Raw genomic sequence first — 21,820 nt, forward strand, 5'->3', positions numbered from 1 at the left:
CAATTATTAAAAATGAATGAAAATCAGTGAAATGCCTGGCTTGGTAAAGTGATCAGCCCCTTAGTCCAGGGGTGTCAAACTCAGTTCCTGGAGGGCTGCAGCTCTGCAGAGTTTAGTTCCAACACACAAACAATGTAGTTTTCAAATAAGCCTAAATGACATGATTAGCTGGATCAGGTGTGTTTAATTAGAGTTGCATCTAAACTCTGCAGGGCTCCGGCCCTCCAGGAACTGAGTTTGACACCCGTGCCTTAGAGTATACCATTATAAACTTCCTCAGGTGCAAGCAATCAACTTCCAGATTAAACACCAGGCTAATTGCTCCACCTGACATCAATAGTAGTGGTGTTGATTACTTCAGAATAGCACAAGCTGTTTCTTGAAGATTCCACAGTTAGTAGTGCATGATATGGCAAAGAATTCACCATGGCTGGGAAAGTGCTTTCAAAAGACCTCTGGGATGAAGTTATAGAAAGGCACAAGTTAGGAGAAGGCTACAAAAACATTTCAAAAACTTTAGCTATCCCTCGAAGTACTGTTCAGAGCATCATTAAGAAGTGGAAAGCATATGGCTCCACCAGCACATGGCCTAGATCAGGCCGTCCGTCCAAAGTTGATGACAGAAATGTATATATATATATATATGATTTCATGTGTGGCCTCCCTGTTTTTGTTATGCTGGTGGTTCATGTTCAAGGGTAAAATTGTTGAAATATTAGACAACAACAGCCAGTTTCACTTCTGTACATCAACACTGTAGTTTCCATAGGGGCTACAGATTATAAGTGTCACTTTTAACTAGTGAAATCACTGCATCGCCATCTGAGCAGAAGCACAGAAAGCTTTTATGAATAAGAATCTGCGTTCGTGAGGGAAAAAGTGGAGAAAATGAAGCATCTCTTTAAATTGCTGGCAGTGATCTTGTTTTTTCTCAACAATGGTAAGATCTTTATTTGTTAAGGATTATTTAAATATAGGATTAGGGTTCATGATGGGATTATGGTTAGGGTGACAACAGTATAGGACAAAAAAAAATAATAATAATTTGTCAAACAATTAATCAAATCCAAAATAAAAGTTTTTGTTGACATAATATATATGAGTGTGTACTGTGTATATTTATTATGTATATATAAATACACACATACGCATGTTTATATTCAAGAAAAAGATGTTATATTAAAAATATTTATATATAATATCAATTATATGAATCTAAATACATACATTGAAATACATGTAAATATTTTCAAAATACATACTGTATGTGTGTATTTGGTCCCACTTTATATTAGGTGGCCTTAACTACTATGTACTTACATTTAAATTAATAATTTGGTACAATGCACTTATTGTGTACATACATGTTTTTACATTGTACTTATATTTTTAAAAATACCAATATGTAATTACATCTGTAATTAATTTCTGTAATTACATTTATAATTACACTGTTGACCCATCCCTTACACCTTAACCCACCCTTAAACCCACCTCAATAGCAGTATTTTTTATTTTTTTTTGCAATATAATATGAACACAATAAGTACATTGTACTATTTTTTTTGATGTAAGTACATTAAGGCCACCTAATATAAAGTGTGACCATGTATGTATATACATAATAAATATACACAGTATACACAGAAATATTACGTCAACAAAAGCCTTTATTTTGGATTAATCATTTGACAGCACATTTCTGAAGTATTTTATGGGTAATGTTCATCTTTTTAATATTAATTATGAGTCTATAAATTGTTGATTATATGAATGCACAGATATATGCATAGTGAAAGGAGGTAAAAATATGCATCATGATGTGTTTTGTTTGTTGTATTTGTCTGATGAGTGAATATGTGAATCCATGATGTTCTTCTGCTGTTTGTTTGCATGTGTTACATTATGAATTTAGACAAATATTGGCTTATGTTTTTTTTTCTTCAGGTGTGTCTGGTGTTGATTCAGATGAAGTGTCAGTGATGGAGGGAGATTCAGTCACTCTGATTTATGCTGAAACAAATAAACAAGATGATACACAAGATGATATCAAATGGTATTTCAATTACACTCAAATTGCTGAAATAATTGGGAATCACACTAAGATTTATACAGATAAACAGGGTAAAGAGAGATTTAGAAACAGACTGAAGGTGAATCAGACAGGATCTCTGACCATCACAAATATCACAACCTCAGACTCTGGACTTTATGAACTACAGATCACCAGCAGAAACAATGAAAAAATCTTCAATGTTACTGTCAATGGTGAGTCATTAATGAATGTTTAAATGAAGTTTATACAGGTGCATCTCAATAAATTAGAATGTTGTGGAAAAGTTCATTTATTTCAGTAATTTAACTCAAATTTTGATATTAAATCAATTCAATGCACACAGACTGAAGTCTTTGGTTATTTTAATTGTGATGATCTCAACAAATTAGAATACTTCACAAGACCAATAAAAAAAAAAAACATTTTTAGTTGTTGGCCTTCTGGAAAGTATGTTCATTTACTGTATTTGTACTCAATACTTGGTAGGGGCTCCTTTTGCTTTAATTACTGCCTCAATTCGGCGTGGCATGGAGGTGATCAGTTTGTGGCACTGCTGAGGTGGTATGGAAGCCCAGGTTTCTTTGACAGTGGCCTTCAGCTCATCTGCATTGTTGGGTCTGGTGTCTCTCATCTTCCTCTTGACAATAACCCATAGATTCTCTATGGGGTTCAGGTCTGGTGAGTTTGCTGGCCAATCAAGCACACCAACACCATGGTCATTGAACCAGCTTTTGGTACCTTTGGCAGTGTCAAGTCAAGTCAAGTCACCTTTATTTATATAGCGCTTTTACAATACAGATTGTGTCAAAGCACTTAACAGTATCAAATTGGAGGATAGAGTGTCAGTAATGTATAATGATAAGATTAAACACTCAATTTTCAGTTAAAGGCATTTCATTATTGAATTCAGAGATGTCATTGTCTAGCTCAGTTTAGTTTAAATAGTATCTGTGCAATCAAATCGGCAATAATCGCTAGAAATTAAGTGTCCCCGACTGAGCAAGCCAGAGGCGACAGCGGCAAGGAACCAAAACTCCCTCTGTGACAGAATGGAGAAAAAAACCTTGGGAGAAACCAGGCTCAGTCGGGGGGCCAGTTCTCCTCTGACCAGACGAAACCCGCAGTTAAAAAGTTTATATTTCTATTTTAATTTTGTTGCAATTTCTAACAATAGTAGTATTATGTAGTTAGGTATTTTATTATATTTTAGTTATTTTGTTATTTTTGGTTGATATATCTGGGGTGTATCTGGGTGTCCTGGTCTCCGCTGACGATCAGGGCTGTAGACATCATCTATTGGTGCTGATCCACCATCTGATCGGATACGGACTGAGAAACAGACTAGGAAAGAAACAGACAAATATTAGCGTAGATGCCATTCAACTTACGATGTAACGAGTACATCGTGTGTTATGGGGAGTGTTCCCGGTTCGGTTGATCTAATTAATGCAGCCTAACAATCCTTTAACGGATTTGAATAATAGAAGCGTATTAATGTGTTATGTGTAAGCCAGGCTAAAGAGATGGGTCTTTAATCTAGATTTAAACTGACAGAGTGTGTCTGCCTCCCGAACAGTGTTAGGTAGATTGTTCCAGAGTTTGGGTGCTAAATAGGAATAGGATCTGCCGCCCGCAGTCGATTTTGATATTCTAGGTATTATCAAACGGCCAGAGTTTTGAGAACGCAGCGGACGTGGAGGACTATAATGCGATAAGAGCTCGCTCACGTACTGAGGAGCTAAACCATTCAGGGCTTTATAAGTAATTAACAAGATTTTAAAATCTATCCGATGCTTGATAGGGAGCCAGTGCAGTGTTGACAGAACCGGGCTAATATGGTCATATTTCCTGGTTCTAGTAAGGACTCTAGCTGCTGCATTTTGGACTAACTGTAGTTTGTTGATCAAGCGTGCAGAACAACCACCTAATAAAGCATTACAATAGTCTAACCTTGAGGTCATAAACGCATGAATTAACATTTCTGCATTTGACGTTGAGAGCATTGGTCGCAATTTAGATATGCTTTTGAGATGAAAAATGCAGTTTTACAGATGCTAGAAACATGGCTTTCAAATGACAGATTGCTATCGAACAGCACACCTAGGTTCCTGACTGATGAAGAAGAATTGACAGAGCAGCCGTCAAGTGTTAGATAATGTTCTAGGTTACTACATGTGGGGTTTTTAGGTCCGATAATTAACACCTCTGTTTTTTCTGAATTTAGCAGTAAAAAATTATTCGTCATCCAGTTTTTTATATCGACTATGCATTCCATTAGTTTCTCAATTTGGTGTGTTTCACCGGGCCGCGAAGAAATATAGAGCTGAGTATCATCAGCATAACAGTGAAAGCTAACACCATGTCTCCTGATAATATCTCCCAAGGGTAACATATAAAGCGTGAAAAGTAACGGCCCTAGTACTGAGCCTTGAGGTACTCCATACTGCACTTGTGATCGATATGATACCTCTTCATTCACTGCTACGAACTGATGGCGGTCAGATAAGTACGATTTGAACCATGCTAAGGCACTTCCACTAATGCCAACAAAGTTTTCTAGTCTATTCAAAAGAATGTTGTGGTCGATAGTGTCGAACGCAGCGCTAAGATCCAGTAGAACTAATAAAGAGATACAACCACGATCAGATGATAGAAGCAGGTCATTTGTAACTCAGTGTGGGCAGGTGCCAAGTCTTGCTGGAAAATGAAATCAGCATCTCCATAAAGCTTGTCAGCAGAAGGAAGCATGAAGTGCTCTAAAATTTCCTGGTAGATGGCTGCGTTGACTGTGGACTTCAGAAAACACAGTGGACCAACACCAGCAGATGACATGGCCGCCCAAATCACTTCACACTGGACTTCAAGCAACATGGATTCTGTGCCTCTCCACTCTTCCTCCAGACTCTGGGACCTTGATTTCCAAATGAAATGCAAAATTTACTTTCATCTGAAAAGAGGACTTTGGACCACTGAGCGACAGTCAGTTCTTTTTCTCCACAGCCCAGGTAAGACGTTTCTGATGTTGTCTCTGCTTCAGAAGTGGCTTGGTAGCCCTTTTCCTGAAGATATCTGAGCGTGGTGACTCTTGATGCACTGACTCCAGCTTCAGTTCACTCCTTGTGAAGCTCTCCCAAGTGTTTGAATCAGCTTTGCTTGACAATATTCTCAAGCTTGCAGTCATCCCTGTTGCTTGTGCACCTTTTCCTACCCAAATTCTTCATTCCAGTCAACTTTGCATTTAATATGCTTTGATACAGCACTCTGTAAACAGCCACACCTTTCAGTAATGACCTCTTTGTGGAGGGCAATGTTCAATCTTCTGGACCATTGCCAAGTCAGCAGTCTTCTCCATTATTGTGGTTTCAAAGAACAAGAGATACCCGGAATTTATACTGTAGGGATGGTCATTAATTGAAACTCAAATGTAAATATTCTAATATTTTGAGATACTGATTTTTGACTTTCATGAGCTGTAAGTTCTAATCATCAAAATAAAAAAATAAAAAAAATAAAAAAACTTTTGAAATGTTTTACTTTACATGCAATGAATCTAAAATATATGAAAGTTTCACTTTTTGAAATAACTTACAAGAAAAAATGAACTTTTTCACGACATTCTAATTTATTGAGATTTTTTTTGCAATGATTTTCAGAATTATTTTCATTGCCTTTATATCACTTTACATCATTATTGTCACGAATCTGGTCTGTGAACTTCCATTCACTCACCACCAGAGGTCACTCACTCACCACAGTTACTTTTGCACTACACTACTGTTGCACGACACCTCCGGACTACATTTCCCATCATCCATCACACAGATCACACAGCTGTCACAGATTACACATTGCACTGATTACAGCTGAAACCCATTAGACACGTTTTATAAGCCTTGGACTTTCTTTCCCTCACTGCCGAGTATTGTATGCATTTATCGCTGCCCTACAGAGCCCTGTTAGTTTTCCTAGTCTTGCCTTATGTCGGATTGTGTTTTCCCCTGCCTGGACTATCGCTTACGTTTTGGATTACCTCTCTTGCCAAGCCCCTTTTGACACTATTCGCTGTCGTCTGACCCACACCCGTTTTAGATAACTCTTTGCATTGCCTATGATATACTTGTCTGCCATTGTTACGACCCTGCCTGTTAAGACCACTTCTCTGATCAATAAAAGCTCGTACATGGATCCGCATGTCTCTCGTCTCGTTGGTCCCGTAACAATTATACAGTTTGTTTTGATTTAAAAATAAACCATTTCCATCTTCAAGCTGTTTTAGCTTTTTTTCACAACAAACTGCAGTTGAGCTCAAATGAATATGACTGTCTAATCTTACCATCTCTGATCAGTTGTTAAGCTGTTTAAATGAGGATTTAATATAAAATATGGATGTAAAATGTTTTTGAGCACAAAATGTTTCTTTCTGGGTCAAAATTCAAGAAAGAGTTTGTGCAATTGCATTCATGTTGACAGGTCTTTCATGTTGTGTAGTTCTATTGTTTTTTTTCCCCCCATAAAAGTTCCTCCAGCAGATGTTGGTTTGTGTTTCAGGTGTTTCCACTGCTGAACAAGATGAAATGAAGAGAAAGTCAGTGAAAGAGGGAGAATCTGTCACTTTAGATCCTGGTTTAATAAAAAAGCCAAATGATACGATGAAGTGGCATTTTAATGACGTTCTCATCGCTGAATTTACTGAAGATCAGAATAAGATCTGTACAGATGATCTGTGTGATGGGAGATTCAGAGACAGACTGAAGCTGGATCATCAGACTGGATCTCTGACCATCACAAACACCAGAACCACAGACTCTGGAGATTATCAACTACAGATCATCAACAGCCAATCCAGCATCATAAGGAGTTTCGGTATCACTGTTACTATCAATGGTGAGTATATAATTCAGTCATCCAATGCATGTTCCTTTGAGGATTTCATTATTTCTAAATCAACCCAATAACTGTTGGGTTGTGGACTGTTTAAAAAGGGAGCTTTGACTCAATTTGACTGATGGTATCAACATGAAAATGCATAATATTACTCAGTTTTCCTGCAAACATTAATTGCTGTTGAGCTCTCAGTAATGTGATGTTGCTTCATCTGCTGTTCCTAAAATAGATGCTGATATTTATCAGTTAAAACAATGTCATATAATACATATGATTTAAAGATTTCGTTAAATACTGGTTGGATTATCGGTCACTCTTTAGTAATAATTACTCTCATGTTCTGTTTCAGTTTCAGGCTTGTCTGCAGGTGCTATAGCAGGGATATGTTTTGGTGTTTTTCTGCTGGATGCTCTGATTGGTGGTGTTTGTCAGTTTTGCCGGTAACATAAATGTAAACTGTGAATAGTCATCTTTATATCCTTTGTTTTTAACACCACAGAAGCAGATATTCATTGGTGAGGCAGTGTCAAAACAATCAAAAAACAGGAGTAACTACCAAATAAACTAAATAACAATTTATATAAAAACAATGCAACTTCTGTCAGAGTGCAATGCAACATTCAAAAATTTTATATGTGGTACTGAATGCTTCAATTTTGTATTACTGAAATACCGGAGATTGTAAGGTAAACACTGTATAAAATATTTTAGAAATGAAAACCTGTGTACGAACAATAGGAAAAGCACAACTCCAAGTCTCTAGTATATTTTTGTTTGTGTTACTGAAACATCAATCCTCATTACTTTTACCATTTGTGAATCTGTGTTTGCAGGATAATGATGCACTAACAACCTGATCCAAAATATTATTGCTTTGAGGAGGAGGAACCAGCTGTGTATCTTAAGTTATTTTGCAAGTAAATGTATCCTGATTTAAGAAAGTTTCTGGATCAGCATGGCTTTTAAAATTATGTTTTGGGTGCATAATCTGAACAAGATACATCATACGCTGCCACTATTTTGCGATGACACATCATTTAATGTCAAGTATAAAAATATCCCTTTTAAAAACAACTTTGCAGCATCTTCTTGAAATCCGAAATACTAATGATGTCCACCAGAGGGAGCCACAGGATAATAAATCATTTTATACCTCATATTGTAGTTTAAAACATGTGTAAATGATATGTCGATTGACTTATATAAAAATTCTTAGAAACCCATTGCAGTTTCATTCAAGTTTAATGTATAATCAGTTTGAAAATAAATCTGTGATCTCTACTTATTAGATCATTGTTAACTTACAGGCTATATCCTTATGTAGTGGTTCTCAACCTTTTTTTACTCCAAGGCCCCCTCCTCTCCGAATCAATACTGCAAGGCCCCTTTTCTGTTCACGAAACATTTGTATTCTAGTGTTTTATATATATATATATATATATATATATGTGTGTGTGTGTGTGTGTGTGTGTGTGACCCTGGACCACAAAACCAGTCATAATGGTCAATTTTTCAAAATTGAGATTTCTACATCATCTTGAAAGCTGAATAAATTTCCATTGATGTATGGTTTGTTATGATAGGACAATATTTGGTCGAGATACAACTATTTGAAAATCTGGAATCTGATGGTGCAAAAAAATAAAATAAAAAAATAAAAATATTGAGAAAATCACCTTTAAATTTCTCCAAATGAAGTTCTTAACAATGCATATTACTAATCAAAAATTAAGTTTGATATATTTACATTAGGAAAGTTACAAAAAATATTAATCGAACACAATCTTTACTTATTAATATCCTAATGATTTTTGGCCTAAAAGAAAAATCTATAATTTTGACCCATACAATGTATTTTGGCTATTGCTACAACACTGCCCTCCAAAAGTTTGGAAACGCCCTAGAAAAGTGGGGTTTTGCACAACATTGGCATGAATCCTTTTTAATTTGTGATAATTTTGCACTGATAAGGGACAACACAAACCACAAAAACATATTTTATTACATAAACAGTTTATACATAGAAAAAACTTAAATTCTTGATTCATCAAAATATCTACCATTAGCAGCTATCGCAGCTCTTCATAATCTGGGCATCCGAGCTGTCAGTTTATTCAAACATTGACTTGATATATTACTCCAAGCCTCCTGAAGGATTGCCCAAAGATGATTCACACTGGTTGGACACTTCTTATGGACATCACGGTCCAGTTCCTCCCATAGTAGCTCAATTGGGTTGAAGTCGGGTGATTGGGGAGGCTGTTCCATGACAGACATGATGCCAGCTGACTATTTCCTCTCCAAATAGGATTTGCACAGCTTGGAAGTGTGCTTGGAAGTGTGATATCGTCCAAAGCCACACTTTGCCAGGGGTGTTTCCAAACTTTTGGAGGGCAGTGTATATATATATCTACCTGGTCTCATGGCATTTACGTATCTGGGTGCACTTTTTAGCGTGACATGAAATACGTACCAATAAGTACATATCACTGCAGTTTCCAAAATAAATGAACACTTTCACACAAATTTACAGAGTTGCAATTAATAAAGCATAATTTTCACACAATTACTTGAAGAATTTACATTACTTGTAAATTTTCATGATTTTCCTTTATAAATCATTGGTTGTCTGGATAAGAAATTTCAGTTAAATATATCATATAGGAGACAAACACAGTGATATTTGAGAAGTGAAATAAAGTTTATATGATTTATGGAAAGTGTGCAAGAATTATTTAAACAAAATTAGGCATGTGCATAAATTTAGGCACCCTTGTCATTTTATTGATTTCAATACCTTTAGCACTGATTATTAGAACTCAAAATTGGTTTGGTAACCTCAGTGACCCTTGACCTCCATACACAGGTGAATCCAATCATGAGAAAGTATTTAAAGGAGGCCAATTGTAAGTGTTTCTCCTCTTTGCATCTTCTGTAAAGAGTGGCAACATGGGAGCCTCAAAACAACTCTCAGATGACCTGAAAACAATGATTGTTGAACATCATGGTTTAGGGGAAGGATACAGAAAGCTGTCTCAGAGATTTAAGCTCTCAGTTTCAACTGTGAGGAACATTGTGAGGAATTGGAAGACCAGAGGCACAGTTCTAGTTAAGGCCCGAAGTGGCAGACCAAGAAAAATCTCAGATAAGCAGAGGCGCAGGATGGTGAGAACAGTCACAGTCAACCCACAGACCAGCTCCAAAGACCTACAACATCATCTTGCTGCAGATGGTGTCACTGTGCATCGTTCAACTATTCAGTGCACTTTACACAAGGAGATGCTGTATGGACGAGTAATGCGGAAAAAGCCTTTTCTCTGCACACGCCAAAAACGGTGTCGCTTGAGGTATGCTAAAGCACATTTGGACAAGCCAGCTTCATTTTGGAATAAGGTGCTGTGGACTGATGAAACTAAAATAGAGTTATTTGGGCAAAACAAGGGGCGTTATGCATGGCGGAAAAACAACACAGCATTCCAAGAAAAACACTTGCTACCTACAGTAAAATTTGGTGGCGGTTCCATCATGCTGTGGGGCTGTGTGGCCAGTGCAGGGACTGGGAATCTTGTTAAAGTTGAGGGTCGCATGGATTCCACTCAATATCAGCAGATTCTGGAGAACAATGTCCAGGAATCAGTGACAAAGTTGAAGTTGCGCCGGGGCTGGATCTTTCAACAAGACAACGACCCTAAACACTGCTCAAAATCTACTAAGGCATTCATGCAGAGGAACAAGTACAACGTTCTGGAATGGCCATCTCAGTCCCCAGACCTGAATATTATTGAAAATTTGTGGTGTGATTTAAAGCGGGCTGTCCATGCTCGGAAACCATCAAACCTGACTGAACTGGAGATGTTTTGTAAAGAAGAATGGTCCAAAATACCTTCTGCCAGAATCCAGACTCTAATTGGAAGCTATAGAAAGCGTTTAGAGGCTGTTATTTCTGCAAAAGGAGGATGCACAAAATATTGAGTTAATTTTTCTTTTGTGGTGCCTAAATTTATGCACATGCCTAATTTTGTTTAAATAATTCTTGCACACTTTCCATAAATCATATAAACTTTATTTCACTTCTCAAATATCACTGTGTTTGTCTCCTATATGATATATTTAACTGAAATTTCTTATCCAGACAACCAATGATTTATAAAGGAAAATCATGAAAATTTACAGGGGTGCCCAAACTTTGGCATACCACTGTATATATATATATATATAAACACCCCTGATCCTCACAAATTTCTTTACAACATGCTTCTTCGGTGAGCATCTGTTTTTTAAAACAGGCGCTGTATAATTTTTGATAATCTGTCTGACTGTGGATTTGTGGAGACCAAATCCTTTAGAGATGGTTTTGTAACCTTTTCCAGCCTGATCAACATCTTTTTCCGAGGTCCTCAGAGATCTCATTTGTTCATGACATGATTCACTTCCACAAACATAATCAGACTTTGATAGATCCTGTTCTTTCTATAAAACAGGGCAGGCAATGACACCTGATAGTCATTCCACTGATTGAAAACACCTCTGAACAGATGGACTCTAATTTCACCTTCAAATTATTAGATAATCCTAGAGATTCACATACTTTTGCAATGCACAGATTTGTAACACTGGATCATTTTTCTCAATAAATAGTGACAAAGAAGACTTGTGTGTAAATCTGATGATGTTTTGGGTCATATTTATGCAGAAATACAGTATGTATGTATATGTATAAAATAACTATATCAGTGGTTTGGGTGGGGGTGGGGGCTAACTATAAGTTAAATTATAACCATGACGCAAGATGAATTGGAAGATTGAGTATTCTCAACTATATGACTTTTACTCAAATGCCTTGTACACCAACAATACAACTGTAAAATGGCTTCTTTTGAAGCTAAATTGAGGAAAGAAAATATATGTTATTCTCTTATGTTACTGTGTTATAGATCGTTATACAGACAAAAACACAAGTGCTGACAGTGCTGAATAATGTTGAGGTGCTGAGTCTGGATGCTGATGGGATTGTTGAGCACACAGCTGTAGGTGTTTTATCCTGATATTCCACCTCCAGAGGTAGAGAGAGACTGATGCTGAGATCAGACACACTGATGCTGGACAATAAACTGTTTCCTTTGTACCAGGAGAGAGTCACATGACCCACATTCACCACTGAACACAACAATGAACAATATGATGATGATGATGAACATTGTGAAGAGTTACTGCTGATGACAGGAACAGACAGACGAGCTGAAAACATGAGAAAATAATCGGAAATACGGGTAAATCTGAACAACATTATTTTTGGTTCAAAGTGTTGAGTGAGTGTGATAATGAGCAGTGAAATGTAATTATGCATGTCGATATAAATATCTACTGAAATAAGTACTGGACAAAAATTACCTTTTAACTCACCATAGAAAGAATAACAGTTTTTAATAACAGTTTTGCTCCATTAATCTGTAGTTGATAGAGTCCAGCGTGTTCAGTTGTGATGTTTGTGATGGTCAGAGATCCAGTTTGATTGTCCAGCTTGAGTCTGTCTCTGAATCGCTCATCAAGAACATCAAATATGGAGAAGATTCCAGCATCTCTATTGATTTCAATAAATTATTCAACTATAACAAACTTTTCAGCTCCAAATTTCCACAATATGTTATCGTCTTTGTGTGTTTCAGTAACATTAGTTTTTAAAGTGACAGTATCTCACTTCATCACTGACACTTCAGAATCAGAATCAGAATGAGCTTTAATGGCCAGGTATGTTTACACATATGAGGAATTTGTTATAGTGACAGAAGCTCTACAGTGCAACAGAAAGACAGCAACAGGACAGGACACAGATAATAAAAGAATAATATACAAATATACATATAGGCAATGTACAAAATAGCAAAAACACAATATATAATAGACACTTGCTCACCAAACACACCTGAGGAACAAATAGATTTTACACTGATTAATGCTCTTGATGGTTTAGAAAGCCTGAAATCAGTTTGTAACCTTTAACTGCAGCAAACAAAATGAAGGTGACATACAGTATATGAACAGACAGACATGTGAATCAATAATTTGATGTTTAATGTGTATTAAAAATATTTGCAGTAGAGGAAATTAAAAATGACATATGATAAATTTATTACAGATTGAAAGTATAAGTTCAAATATACTGGAAATATTCAATACTTTATTTTTGTATTATTCAATTGATGTGCAGTTATTTATGATTACTTCAGAAGTATTTTAAATGATTATTTTAGAAGTTGCTTGGTCATGATTTGAATTTGCAGTCATTGCAATTAAGATTTATAAAACAAAAAGATTTGAAGCGCAGCAGAATCTTATTAATCTGAAATGTGAATAAATGCCAACAATATATTTATAACTCACCAGCAGCACAAACATGTGAAAAGTCTGATTTAATAAGATTATCAGTGAAAGGACGACTGATATAAACAAACACAACAGAACTAATGTGAATCCTCCCCCGACAGAGTTTGATCCTCCTAATGCAAACACACATGCGCACATATGCATGTTATATGTAATAAATATTATTTTGCCTCTTAATAAGAATGTACCTCTTCTTAATGTTGGAAAACATACTTTATTTTTCATCAATTAACACTGATGTACAAAATGTACAAATGTACAAAATCTGACACAGGGACAGTACTCTTTCAACTGGTACACATTTTTACCTTATTTCCCCCTAAATATATAGGTGCACATCAGAACCTGAAGCTAATGCTACATATTTGTACTTTTGAAAAGGTGATTCCAGTGACAGCGTCTCTGAGAGTGTACCAGTTTTACAGAAGTTCATCTGTTGAGTCAAACTGAAAGTGGCTGCGGAATGTGGCTTTTTTTTAAGAAATGTAGAAATGTGGTTCAGTCTGTTGGTGGAAAGAAATCATGTGCATGAGTGTGGGAGATTCAGATTCAGTGCATGTGAGTTTGGTTTGTAGGTGAAGAGTTTCTTCCTGTTCAGCTGAAGTTTAATCTACAGAAACATGATGAGAAACTGTTTCAGAGGTAGAAAACATACACTGGTCATATTTAACACTGCCATTCAGAGCCAATAATGCCATTTCGACTGAATAATGACAGTTTACTATTGTAGCAGAACTGAATTCTGTTTACATCACTGAATCACTATTTTCTTGTGTAACTCTGTAAAACTGCTTTGAAACCATCTGTACTGTATAAACCGCTGATTAAAGGTGAGATGACTTAACATTCACACATTGAGATGTTTGTGATGGTCAGAGATCCAGTTTGAAGGTGAGATATGTGAACAGATTTAATTATCATACTTTTAGAAATATCCATTTTAAACAAACTCTTAACCCAACACACAGTGATACACTGGAAATTTTACTAAATGTTCCCAAACTATTCAATACATTTAAAAAAAAAAAGCATTATCCCAGACTTTAAACACAACATTTGCTTTCACACTTTAAAGTAATGCAGCGATGGTTTAAATATAAGTCTTCTTATTTTAAACAAAGTTTGATGGAGCAGAATGATTATATAAACCTTGGTTTAATCTAGATTTAAGCGTAATTGTTACCGTGCAACACATCCTTAATCTTTAATTTGTTTTAAAGTTATCTACTCTACAGGAAAATTAATTTATACAATTTTACTTAAGTTACATAAATCATTAACAACAAAAATGATTTCATGGTAAAATTGAGCAAAACTCCATTAGTAATTTTAAAATTGTGTATTTATGTAATTATCAATGTAGTGAATATAAAGACCAACTTACTTTCCAACTTACAGATCAGACGCCAGCAGCACAAACAGAAGAAAACAAACATGCGAAATATTGTCAGCTGTTCAGTGAAAAGTCTGATCTAATAAGACTATCAATGAAAGCACAACTGATCTAAACAAACACAACAGAACTAATGTGAATCCTCCCCCGACAGAGTTTGATCATCCTAATGCAAACACACATGCACATATGCATGTTTCACATGTGTATGATCTCACAGTTATACTGAGGTTCATCTTCTGAATCAAACTGAAAGCTGCAGTGTTCTTCAGAAATGTGGTTTGATCGGTTGGTGGATGAACATCTTTTAGATGAGTGTGTTTTTTCACTGCATGTGTGTTTAGTTTGTAGATAAAGTGTTTTTCCTGTCCTGCTAACGGCTTTTTATGACTTTTTAATATGAAAATAAATAAATTGAAACAATAACATAATGATCATATTTAGATCAGCTTTAGCAGCTTCAGTGTTTCTGTCATCGGTGAATATCATTCAGTCATTCAATGCATTTTCTTTTGAGGAATGTTAAAATATTCAGTCCATTAAATGAAAACCTGAGCTTTGACTCAAAACATAATAATTTTCACATTATGTCACATGAATCCTACAATCACCTGTTGCTGTGACGCTGATATTCAAAACCCACTGGTGCCACTCGATACAGCAACCAAAGTGATGACAGCAGAAAGGTGTAAATAATCAAAGATATTGGTAAAATCTATTATAAGTCAATCTATAATAATAATAATAATAATAATTTAATGTATGTATCATTACAGCTTCTGGTCTATCTTCAGGTCCTCTTGCAAGAAATAAACCAAAGTAATCTGTGTTTAATTGAGTTTTTATTATAGGCAAAAGGTGACAGTGATCAGGTAGATGTTTTATTTGGTTCATTATATTGTTTTTTCAGCAGTTTCTCCATGTGAACAGCAGCATTTATTTATAGCGCAGCCTTTATTGCTGTTATTACATAAGGACATTTTCTGTTTTACACACTAAAAAGCAATGATTTACATATCACATGTAGGCTATGTAATACTGCACACATCTAGCCTATGTATTCAATATTTAAATTTATTTAAATAAGATAAAAACCAATGTGATACAAAAACAAAAGGTAAACAAAGAGGTGCGATCAGCCTATTTGATCATCGTTTTTTGGCGACATTTATATACACAGGATCCTTCTTTGATTTCTGCAAAGAAAAAATACAGTCAATCTGATGCAACTGTGTTGAAATATTTTAAAACATTCAGAGTGAATGAATGCAGACAACATTTAAGAGACCAAAAGGTTTCTGTAAACATTTAATTTGCTGTAGCTTAAAAATTCAGTCCTGAAAATTTGTAGAACTGAACATAATTTGAGTAACAGGGGATGCTTTCCATCATTTTTACTCCACAAGATTAGGCTACTAGTAGGCGTTCATGAATCAGGCCGGATCACTGTTTTGCGTCCCATAGGTTATGCCCGTCATTTGCATAAGATGCATTTGCGTTGCCGGTGTTCTGACGATTTGTGCTACCCGCTCGGATTGTGCTACCTCCCATTAAAAAGATAGGTAGCACAAATCGATAGCGAAAAATGATACCTATCAGATTGTGCTACCAGCAACTTATTCGTGTGGTTTGAGGCTTTTTTCAATGTCCATACCTACTCCTACCCTAAACCTACCCGTTCACACCTACCGTTACCCTAAACTTACCCTTAAAACAATGCAGATATATTATTGGTAGCACAATCTGATGGGTAGCGTGTTTTGTCGGTACACCGGCGGTACTGTCCCGTATCGGAGGAAAACATCAGCTTATCCAAATGAATGATGTGCGATCGCATCGTCGCTGATAATCAGCCTCTTGTAGTATTCAGCGCTACAAGAATCTTATTCACTTGCAAGTGCAAATGCATTAGGGCCTACCAAACAAATATAAACACTGCTGTATTCACCTGTTTTTTTTTTTGTTGTTGTTGTTGTTTTTTAAAGCATAAGTCTTTTTCTTCCTACGATGCTGCGTTTGATGAATTGATGAATTCATTACACAAAATGTATTTGTGTCTCGCGAAGAGAAACTTGAAATACATTACCAATCAAACAAAAACACATTGTTTACACGAATGTTGTCATTAGTCGCTTTCTCGCCGATATACCTGGGGGCTGTTTCATAAAACAAGTTTATCAAATAAGCCAGGTTTATTTCAGTTAGTCTGACTTATTGTCAGTTGATTTGGTTCAAAATTATTCAGAACAACTGAAATTGGCTTGTTTGATAAACTTGTTTTATGAAACAGCCCCCTGATGATTTTGAGATTTAATCTTGCAAAAACAAAAGCACAAGCCTTTTTGTCAGGTTGTTGACTCGTCGGGACCAGATGTGAGATCCACCAATCAGAGAGGTTTCCGAATCTCAGTCGATTGTTTGATTGGTTTAAATGAATTAACTGAATTTTCGCTGCTGAAGGTAATAGGCTAACCAAGGCATATCACCCACATCTGTTCACCGACTGTCTGATGCATATTGCATACAAATACATACATACATAGGCTACATAAATAAAAATAATGAACCAGCTTCAGCCTGACTGACTGCAACACATCTTGCAACACAGTCATGAATGATCTTACCATTTTTTGTGCTGTTGGTTTACACAATGATGAATCAGTTCTTGTCTCAACTGCATTAACAATAGTCACAGATGTGTTAAAACAACAAAGCTTTCAATATTATACCAAAATTTGTGCCTTAAAAAGCTAAATATTTCAACATAGGCTATTATTGCTTTCTGTACTGACCTGTTTTCTACATTTTTTGCAGATGCAGACTGCAGCTACAATCAACAGAGATCCAGCAGCAGCAGAAATCAACACTATGTACAATGAAGATAGGCCCTGATCTGTAATGGACAATTCTGTAATAGATAAAATTAGTTATTAACACAAGTGAATTTGTTTGTCTGATCTACAACACACACTATAAAAACATAAACACTGTGTAACAGGTAAATCAATATTAACACCATACCTGAACATGTGTGACAGAGCTGACTGATGTCCAGATGTGTGGTCTGGTTGCTGATGGGATTGTTGAGCACACAGCTGTAGGTGTTGTTATCCTGATATTCCACCTCCAGAGGTAGAGAGAGACTGATGCTGAGATCAGACACACTGATGCTGGACAATAAACTGTTTCCTTTGTACCAGGAGAGAGTCACATGGCCCACATTCACCACGGAACACAACAATGAACAATTCTGCTGTGATGAAGATGATGAAGAAGAACATTGTGAAGAGTTACTGCTGATGACAGGAACAGACAGACGAGCTGAAAACATGAGAGAATAAACAAAAACCTGGGTAAATCTAGTCAGCAACCTTATTTTCGCCTCAGTGTGTTAAATTAGTTTTTAATGTGATGATGATCAGTGAGAGTCACCTCAAACTATACAATTATAATATTCTGTTTTCAGGAGGAGTTAAGCTTAATTTACAGCATTTGTGGCATAAAGTTGATTACCACAAAATAAAATCCCCACTTTTCTCAAAAAAACAAAAACACAAAATAGCCTGTCCATAAATGTAAAAATATTGTGTAAACAACATGTGTATAAAAAAAAAAAATAATTTTACCCAAGTATCAAGTGTAGCATTAGCTGATCCACATCGACCAAAAGGAACACTACGCCTATCTCAGCATTCATATATAAGGCCCTCCAGCATTATCAGCAGCTTTCAGGTTGCTAAATAGCAAATTACATGGCAAATCCGGCAGGCAAAACCCCATCATTTCACTAGGAATTGTGCAATTGGGAATTTATCGAGAGGAATTTGTTCCCCTTATGGACTTCACCTCCATTTCACATTGGCAATGTGTTACGTATCTGTTGTCATTTGCAACATGCTTGTTGCTGCAACACCTATCAAGTCAAGTCACGTTTATTTTTATAGCACTCTACAGCACAGATTCAAGCAGTTTCGTGGTGATAGACAGGAAATAACATTCATGGTGCAAACTGAATCATTTCTTCTGTGGCGCAGCGCCAAAGAGAAAATGGTTAACGGTCATTGCTCATTTGAAGGCAATTCAGTGTTGATTCTGTTTGAGTATTGAACATGCTTTCTACTTAAGGCATTGATATTTTCTGGTTGTGTTGAGGGATATCTGCATATGCTTTTGTTTTGGGTGGTTATCGCTGCCCTCCCTAGAGTTCTTGCCCAGAACAAAACCATACTGCCAATCAAAATGGTACGCTAATTGTCAATCATATTTGACCACAGTAGTCCTGACAGAATTATAACTTTGACACAGTTACTCCTTAAACCCTAAATTAATTAATTAATTTTTGTTTTGTTTTGTTTTTTGGTGATGACCATCATGCCACAAACGCCACTGATGGAGCTCAACATGTACTTAATATTCCTTAAATAAAACAAGAATATGTGCATGTTTGGAAAAATAATCTCTACTCACCATAAACAGAAACACTGAATGTTTTTGAAGACATTTTCGCTGCACTTATCTTTACTTCATAGAGTCCAGCGTGTTCAGTTGTGATGTTTGTGATGGTCAGAGATCCAGATTGATTGTCCAGCTTCAGTCTGTCTCTGAATCTCCCATCAGAACCATTAAATGTAAAGATATGCTTCTTGTTTTTTATTTTAGCTAAGAGAGACTTTGTGGCTCCAAATTTCCACAGTATGTCATAGTCTTCCTGTATTTCAGTAACATTAGTGTGTAGAGTGACAGAATCTCCCTCCATCACTGACACTGACTCACCAAACACACCTGATGAACAAACAGATTTTACACAGATTTTAATGTTTCAGAGAGTTTACAAAGTCTGAAATCAGATGTAGTTTGTAAATAAATGTGAATTGGAAAAAAAAAAAAAAAAACTGACAAGAGCGTAAAATTAACATGATATTTATAGTGTAATTGCTACATGAAAAGTTGAATACACTTTAATTCACTTGTTTTTCATGGTTACTACTGAAAAAATTATTTCTAGAAAGAATTTGCATTTGTAATCTTTCAAACTAAGATAATACCACGGAAAAAGGGCTGGAATTTTCAAAATGGCTTAATGTAGGATTTGCCCTGGTTGAAGTTACATTATAGCAATTTCCATTATGTTCCATGACTGTTAAAATCTATATATTTATATAGATGTATAACTTACCAATGAGACGCCACCAACACAAACAGAACAGAACAAACATGTGAAACATTTCTTTTAAAAAGGCTAATGATGAATGTACTCTCGCCTATGTTGAAATGAGACTTGCACTGGTAACCAGCCAATGTCTGAGCGAGCTGTTACCACACTGCAGTAACCTTTAGCAGAGTAGAGTAGAGCAGCTGAAAGCCACATGAACTATTAATTCTTTCTTCACTTTATGGTGTGTATGTATAAACCAAGTAGGTGAATTTATACATTTAGGCTTATTTTAGTTTTGATTAAACAATGTGTCCCTAATCACATTCTATGCATGTTTATATATTCACAGTCTAAATGTTTTTATATTTTGATGTTGTAGTTCAATATATTGATAATTATGTACATTTTGAACTGATGCAATGCTTAAAATGTTAGTTTCTTAAGGCCACTTTATGTAGAAGGAAAGGAGTTGTTGATTTTGGATCGTGTTTTGTCCATTTAAATGCAGATGCTGATCATCGTCTATGTAAGTGCTCATTCTATATGTGTCAGACTTTGTCTCAGTGTCTTGTTTCCCCTCCACTCGTGCCCTTATTTGGAGTTCCTGTTCCTGTCCTTGTTTGTTGTGATCATTCAATTTCTGAAGTTTCTCACCTCCTCTCTGGCTCCTATGTGGATTGTGACAATATGAACCATGTGCATCAATTTAGTTAATTCTAATCATGTGTTATATTTAATTTATTATTTTTATTATATGCCCCATTTTCAGACCACACACACCATTTTCCAAAAATAGTCAAACTGGATTAAATATGAACAATTAGATGAGTGTGCAAAACTTTCTTAATTTTATGCTAAAATGATTTTTAAAGGGTTATCAAATTTACTTCAATAAATAAATGATCAATTATTGTATATGAAAAAAATAACAAAAAATAGTTAACAGTGCCCACACTGTAAAAAAAAAGAAAAGTTGAGCGAACATTTTTTACCAGCTTCAGCAGATTTTTGAATTTGCTCAGCTTGTTTTTGTGGGAGATTCTCAAATTTTTGTTGTATAAACTTAAAACAACAAGTTGAGAAAACTCAAAAATCTGCTGAAGTTTGTTGCCTTAAAATTTTAAGTTGGCTCAACTTTTTTTTTTTTTTACAGTGCAGACAGCAAGCAGTGTCGGCCCAGATCCGGCCCATAACTGGCCCGCGTGGATTTCACACGGGCCAGATGTGGGCTGGATCAGGGCCAGAACTATGTTGCTGTCTGGGTGTCTACCGTCTCGCATTGTGACTCTCTCAGCGCATCTTCTGAGTCAAAGTGCAAGCTGCTGTGGTTGGTTTTCTGTAGAGATGTGGTTTGAGTTACGCAAACAGCTTGTAGGTGAGAGGAGGATTCAGTGTATGTGAGTTCAGTTTGTAGGTGAAGAGTTATTACCCTCACAAAACAGTTTTAGAGTCAAATAATAATAATAAAAAAAAATGCTTAATCAAAAAGAGTCAAAACTGAGTCAGAGGTCAAACTAGACTTTTGGAATGGTATTAAAGCATTTATTGTAGCGTCAGTCATAGTCTAGCAATGCCTCTGGCTCGGTGTATTTCTATAGCCACACTGAAAAAAATTTGGAGTAGGATTTACTTGAAAAAAGTTAGGAAAGTTTTTTCACTTAGAAAATGTGAGTAATTTCAATAGAATTCCCAAGTAAAAACTAAACACAAAAAACTGTAGCTTTAATTAGAAAATCTCAAGTAAAGTTTACTTGGAATTTCCCAGTAAATTGTATTGACTGTTTGTTTATATATTTTACTACACAATAATCCTAGTAATCTTATTTAAAATTACCAAAGAAAATGTCGTCATGTGACACACAGCAGGCAACAGCACTTATTTTTTATTTATTGTTTTCCTTTATATTCTAAACATTCCCAAACGCATTAACTATATCATGAAATATCT

At 35.8% G+C, this 21,820-nt stretch overlaps 2 protein-coding genes across 3 annotated transcripts; one reads left to right on the top strand and one right to left on the bottom strand.

Moving 5' to 3' along the window:
- The first annotated feature begins 813 nt into the window (after nt 1–813).
- LOC131531351 (uncharacterized) lies at nt 814–8,557 on the top strand. 2 transcript variants are annotated; one of them, XM_058762056.1, is made up of 5 exons: nt 814–940; nt 1,948–2,268; nt 6,605–6,940; nt 7,290–7,380; nt 7,774–8,557. In XM_058762056.1, the coding sequence occupies exons 1-5, from the start codon at nt 889–891 to the stop codon at nt 7,787–7,789; spliced, it is 816 nt and encodes a 271-aa protein (XP_058618039.1). In that variant the 5' UTR covers nt 814–888; the 3' UTR covers nt 7,790–8,557. The 2 variants fall into 2 exon arrangements, with proteins under 2 accessions (XP_058618039.1, XP_058618040.1); XM_058762057.1 differs by lacking the exons at nt 814–940; nt 1,948–2,268 and adding an exon at nt 2,285–5,061.
- Nucleotides 8,558–17,266: 8,709 nt separating this feature from the next.
- On the bottom strand, nt 17,267–19,972 carry LOC131531352 (SLAM family member 9-like). The gene is made up of 4 exons (XM_058762058.1): nt 19,894–19,972; nt 19,185–19,499; nt 17,739–18,038; nt 17,267–17,625 (listed from the first exon to the last, which is right to left on the bottom strand). Exons 1-4 carry the CDS (start codon nt 19,940–19,942, stop codon nt 17,477–17,479), a joined length of 813 nt encoding a protein of 270 aa, XP_058618041.1. The 5' UTR covers nt 19,943–19,972; the 3' UTR covers nt 17,267–17,476.
- Between the last annotated feature and the right edge of the window lie 1,848 nt (nt 19,973–21,820).

Source organism: Onychostoma macrolepis, chromosome 22 (genome assembly GCF_012432095.1).
Source record: "Onychostoma macrolepis isolate SWU-2019 chromosome 22, ASM1243209v1, whole genome shotgun sequence".
Classification (NCBI taxonomy): domain Eukaryota; kingdom Metazoa; phylum Chordata; class Actinopteri; order Cypriniformes; family Cyprinidae; genus Onychostoma; species Onychostoma macrolepis.

Bases quoted from the DNA above. Each gene is read 5' to 3' on its own strand.
- LOC131531351 (XM_058762056.1), top strand. From the start codon at position 889: ATGAAGCATCTCTTTAAATTGCTGGCAGTGATCTTGTTTTTTCTCAAC. The intron at 941-1,947 runs GTAAGATCTTTA...TTTTTTCTTCAG, and splicing joins CTTGTTTTTTCTCAACAATG to GTGTGTCTGGTGTTGATTCA. The intron at 6,941-7,289 runs GTGAGTATATAA...GTTCTGTTTCAG, and splicing joins TATCACTGTTACTATCAATG to TTTCAGGCTTGTCTGCAGGT.
- LOC131531352 (XM_058762058.1), bottom strand. From the start codon at position 19,942: ATGTTTCACATGTTTGTTCTGTTCTGTTTGTGTTGGTGGCGTCTCATT. The intron at 18,039-19,184 runs GTGAGTAGAGAT...TCATGTTTTCAG, and splicing joins ATTCAGTGTTTCTGTTTATG to CTCGTCTGTCTGTTCCTGTC. The intron at 17,626-17,738 runs GTATGGTGTTAA...TATCTATTACAG, and splicing joins GCTCTGTCACACATGTTCAG to AATTGTCCATTACAGATCAG.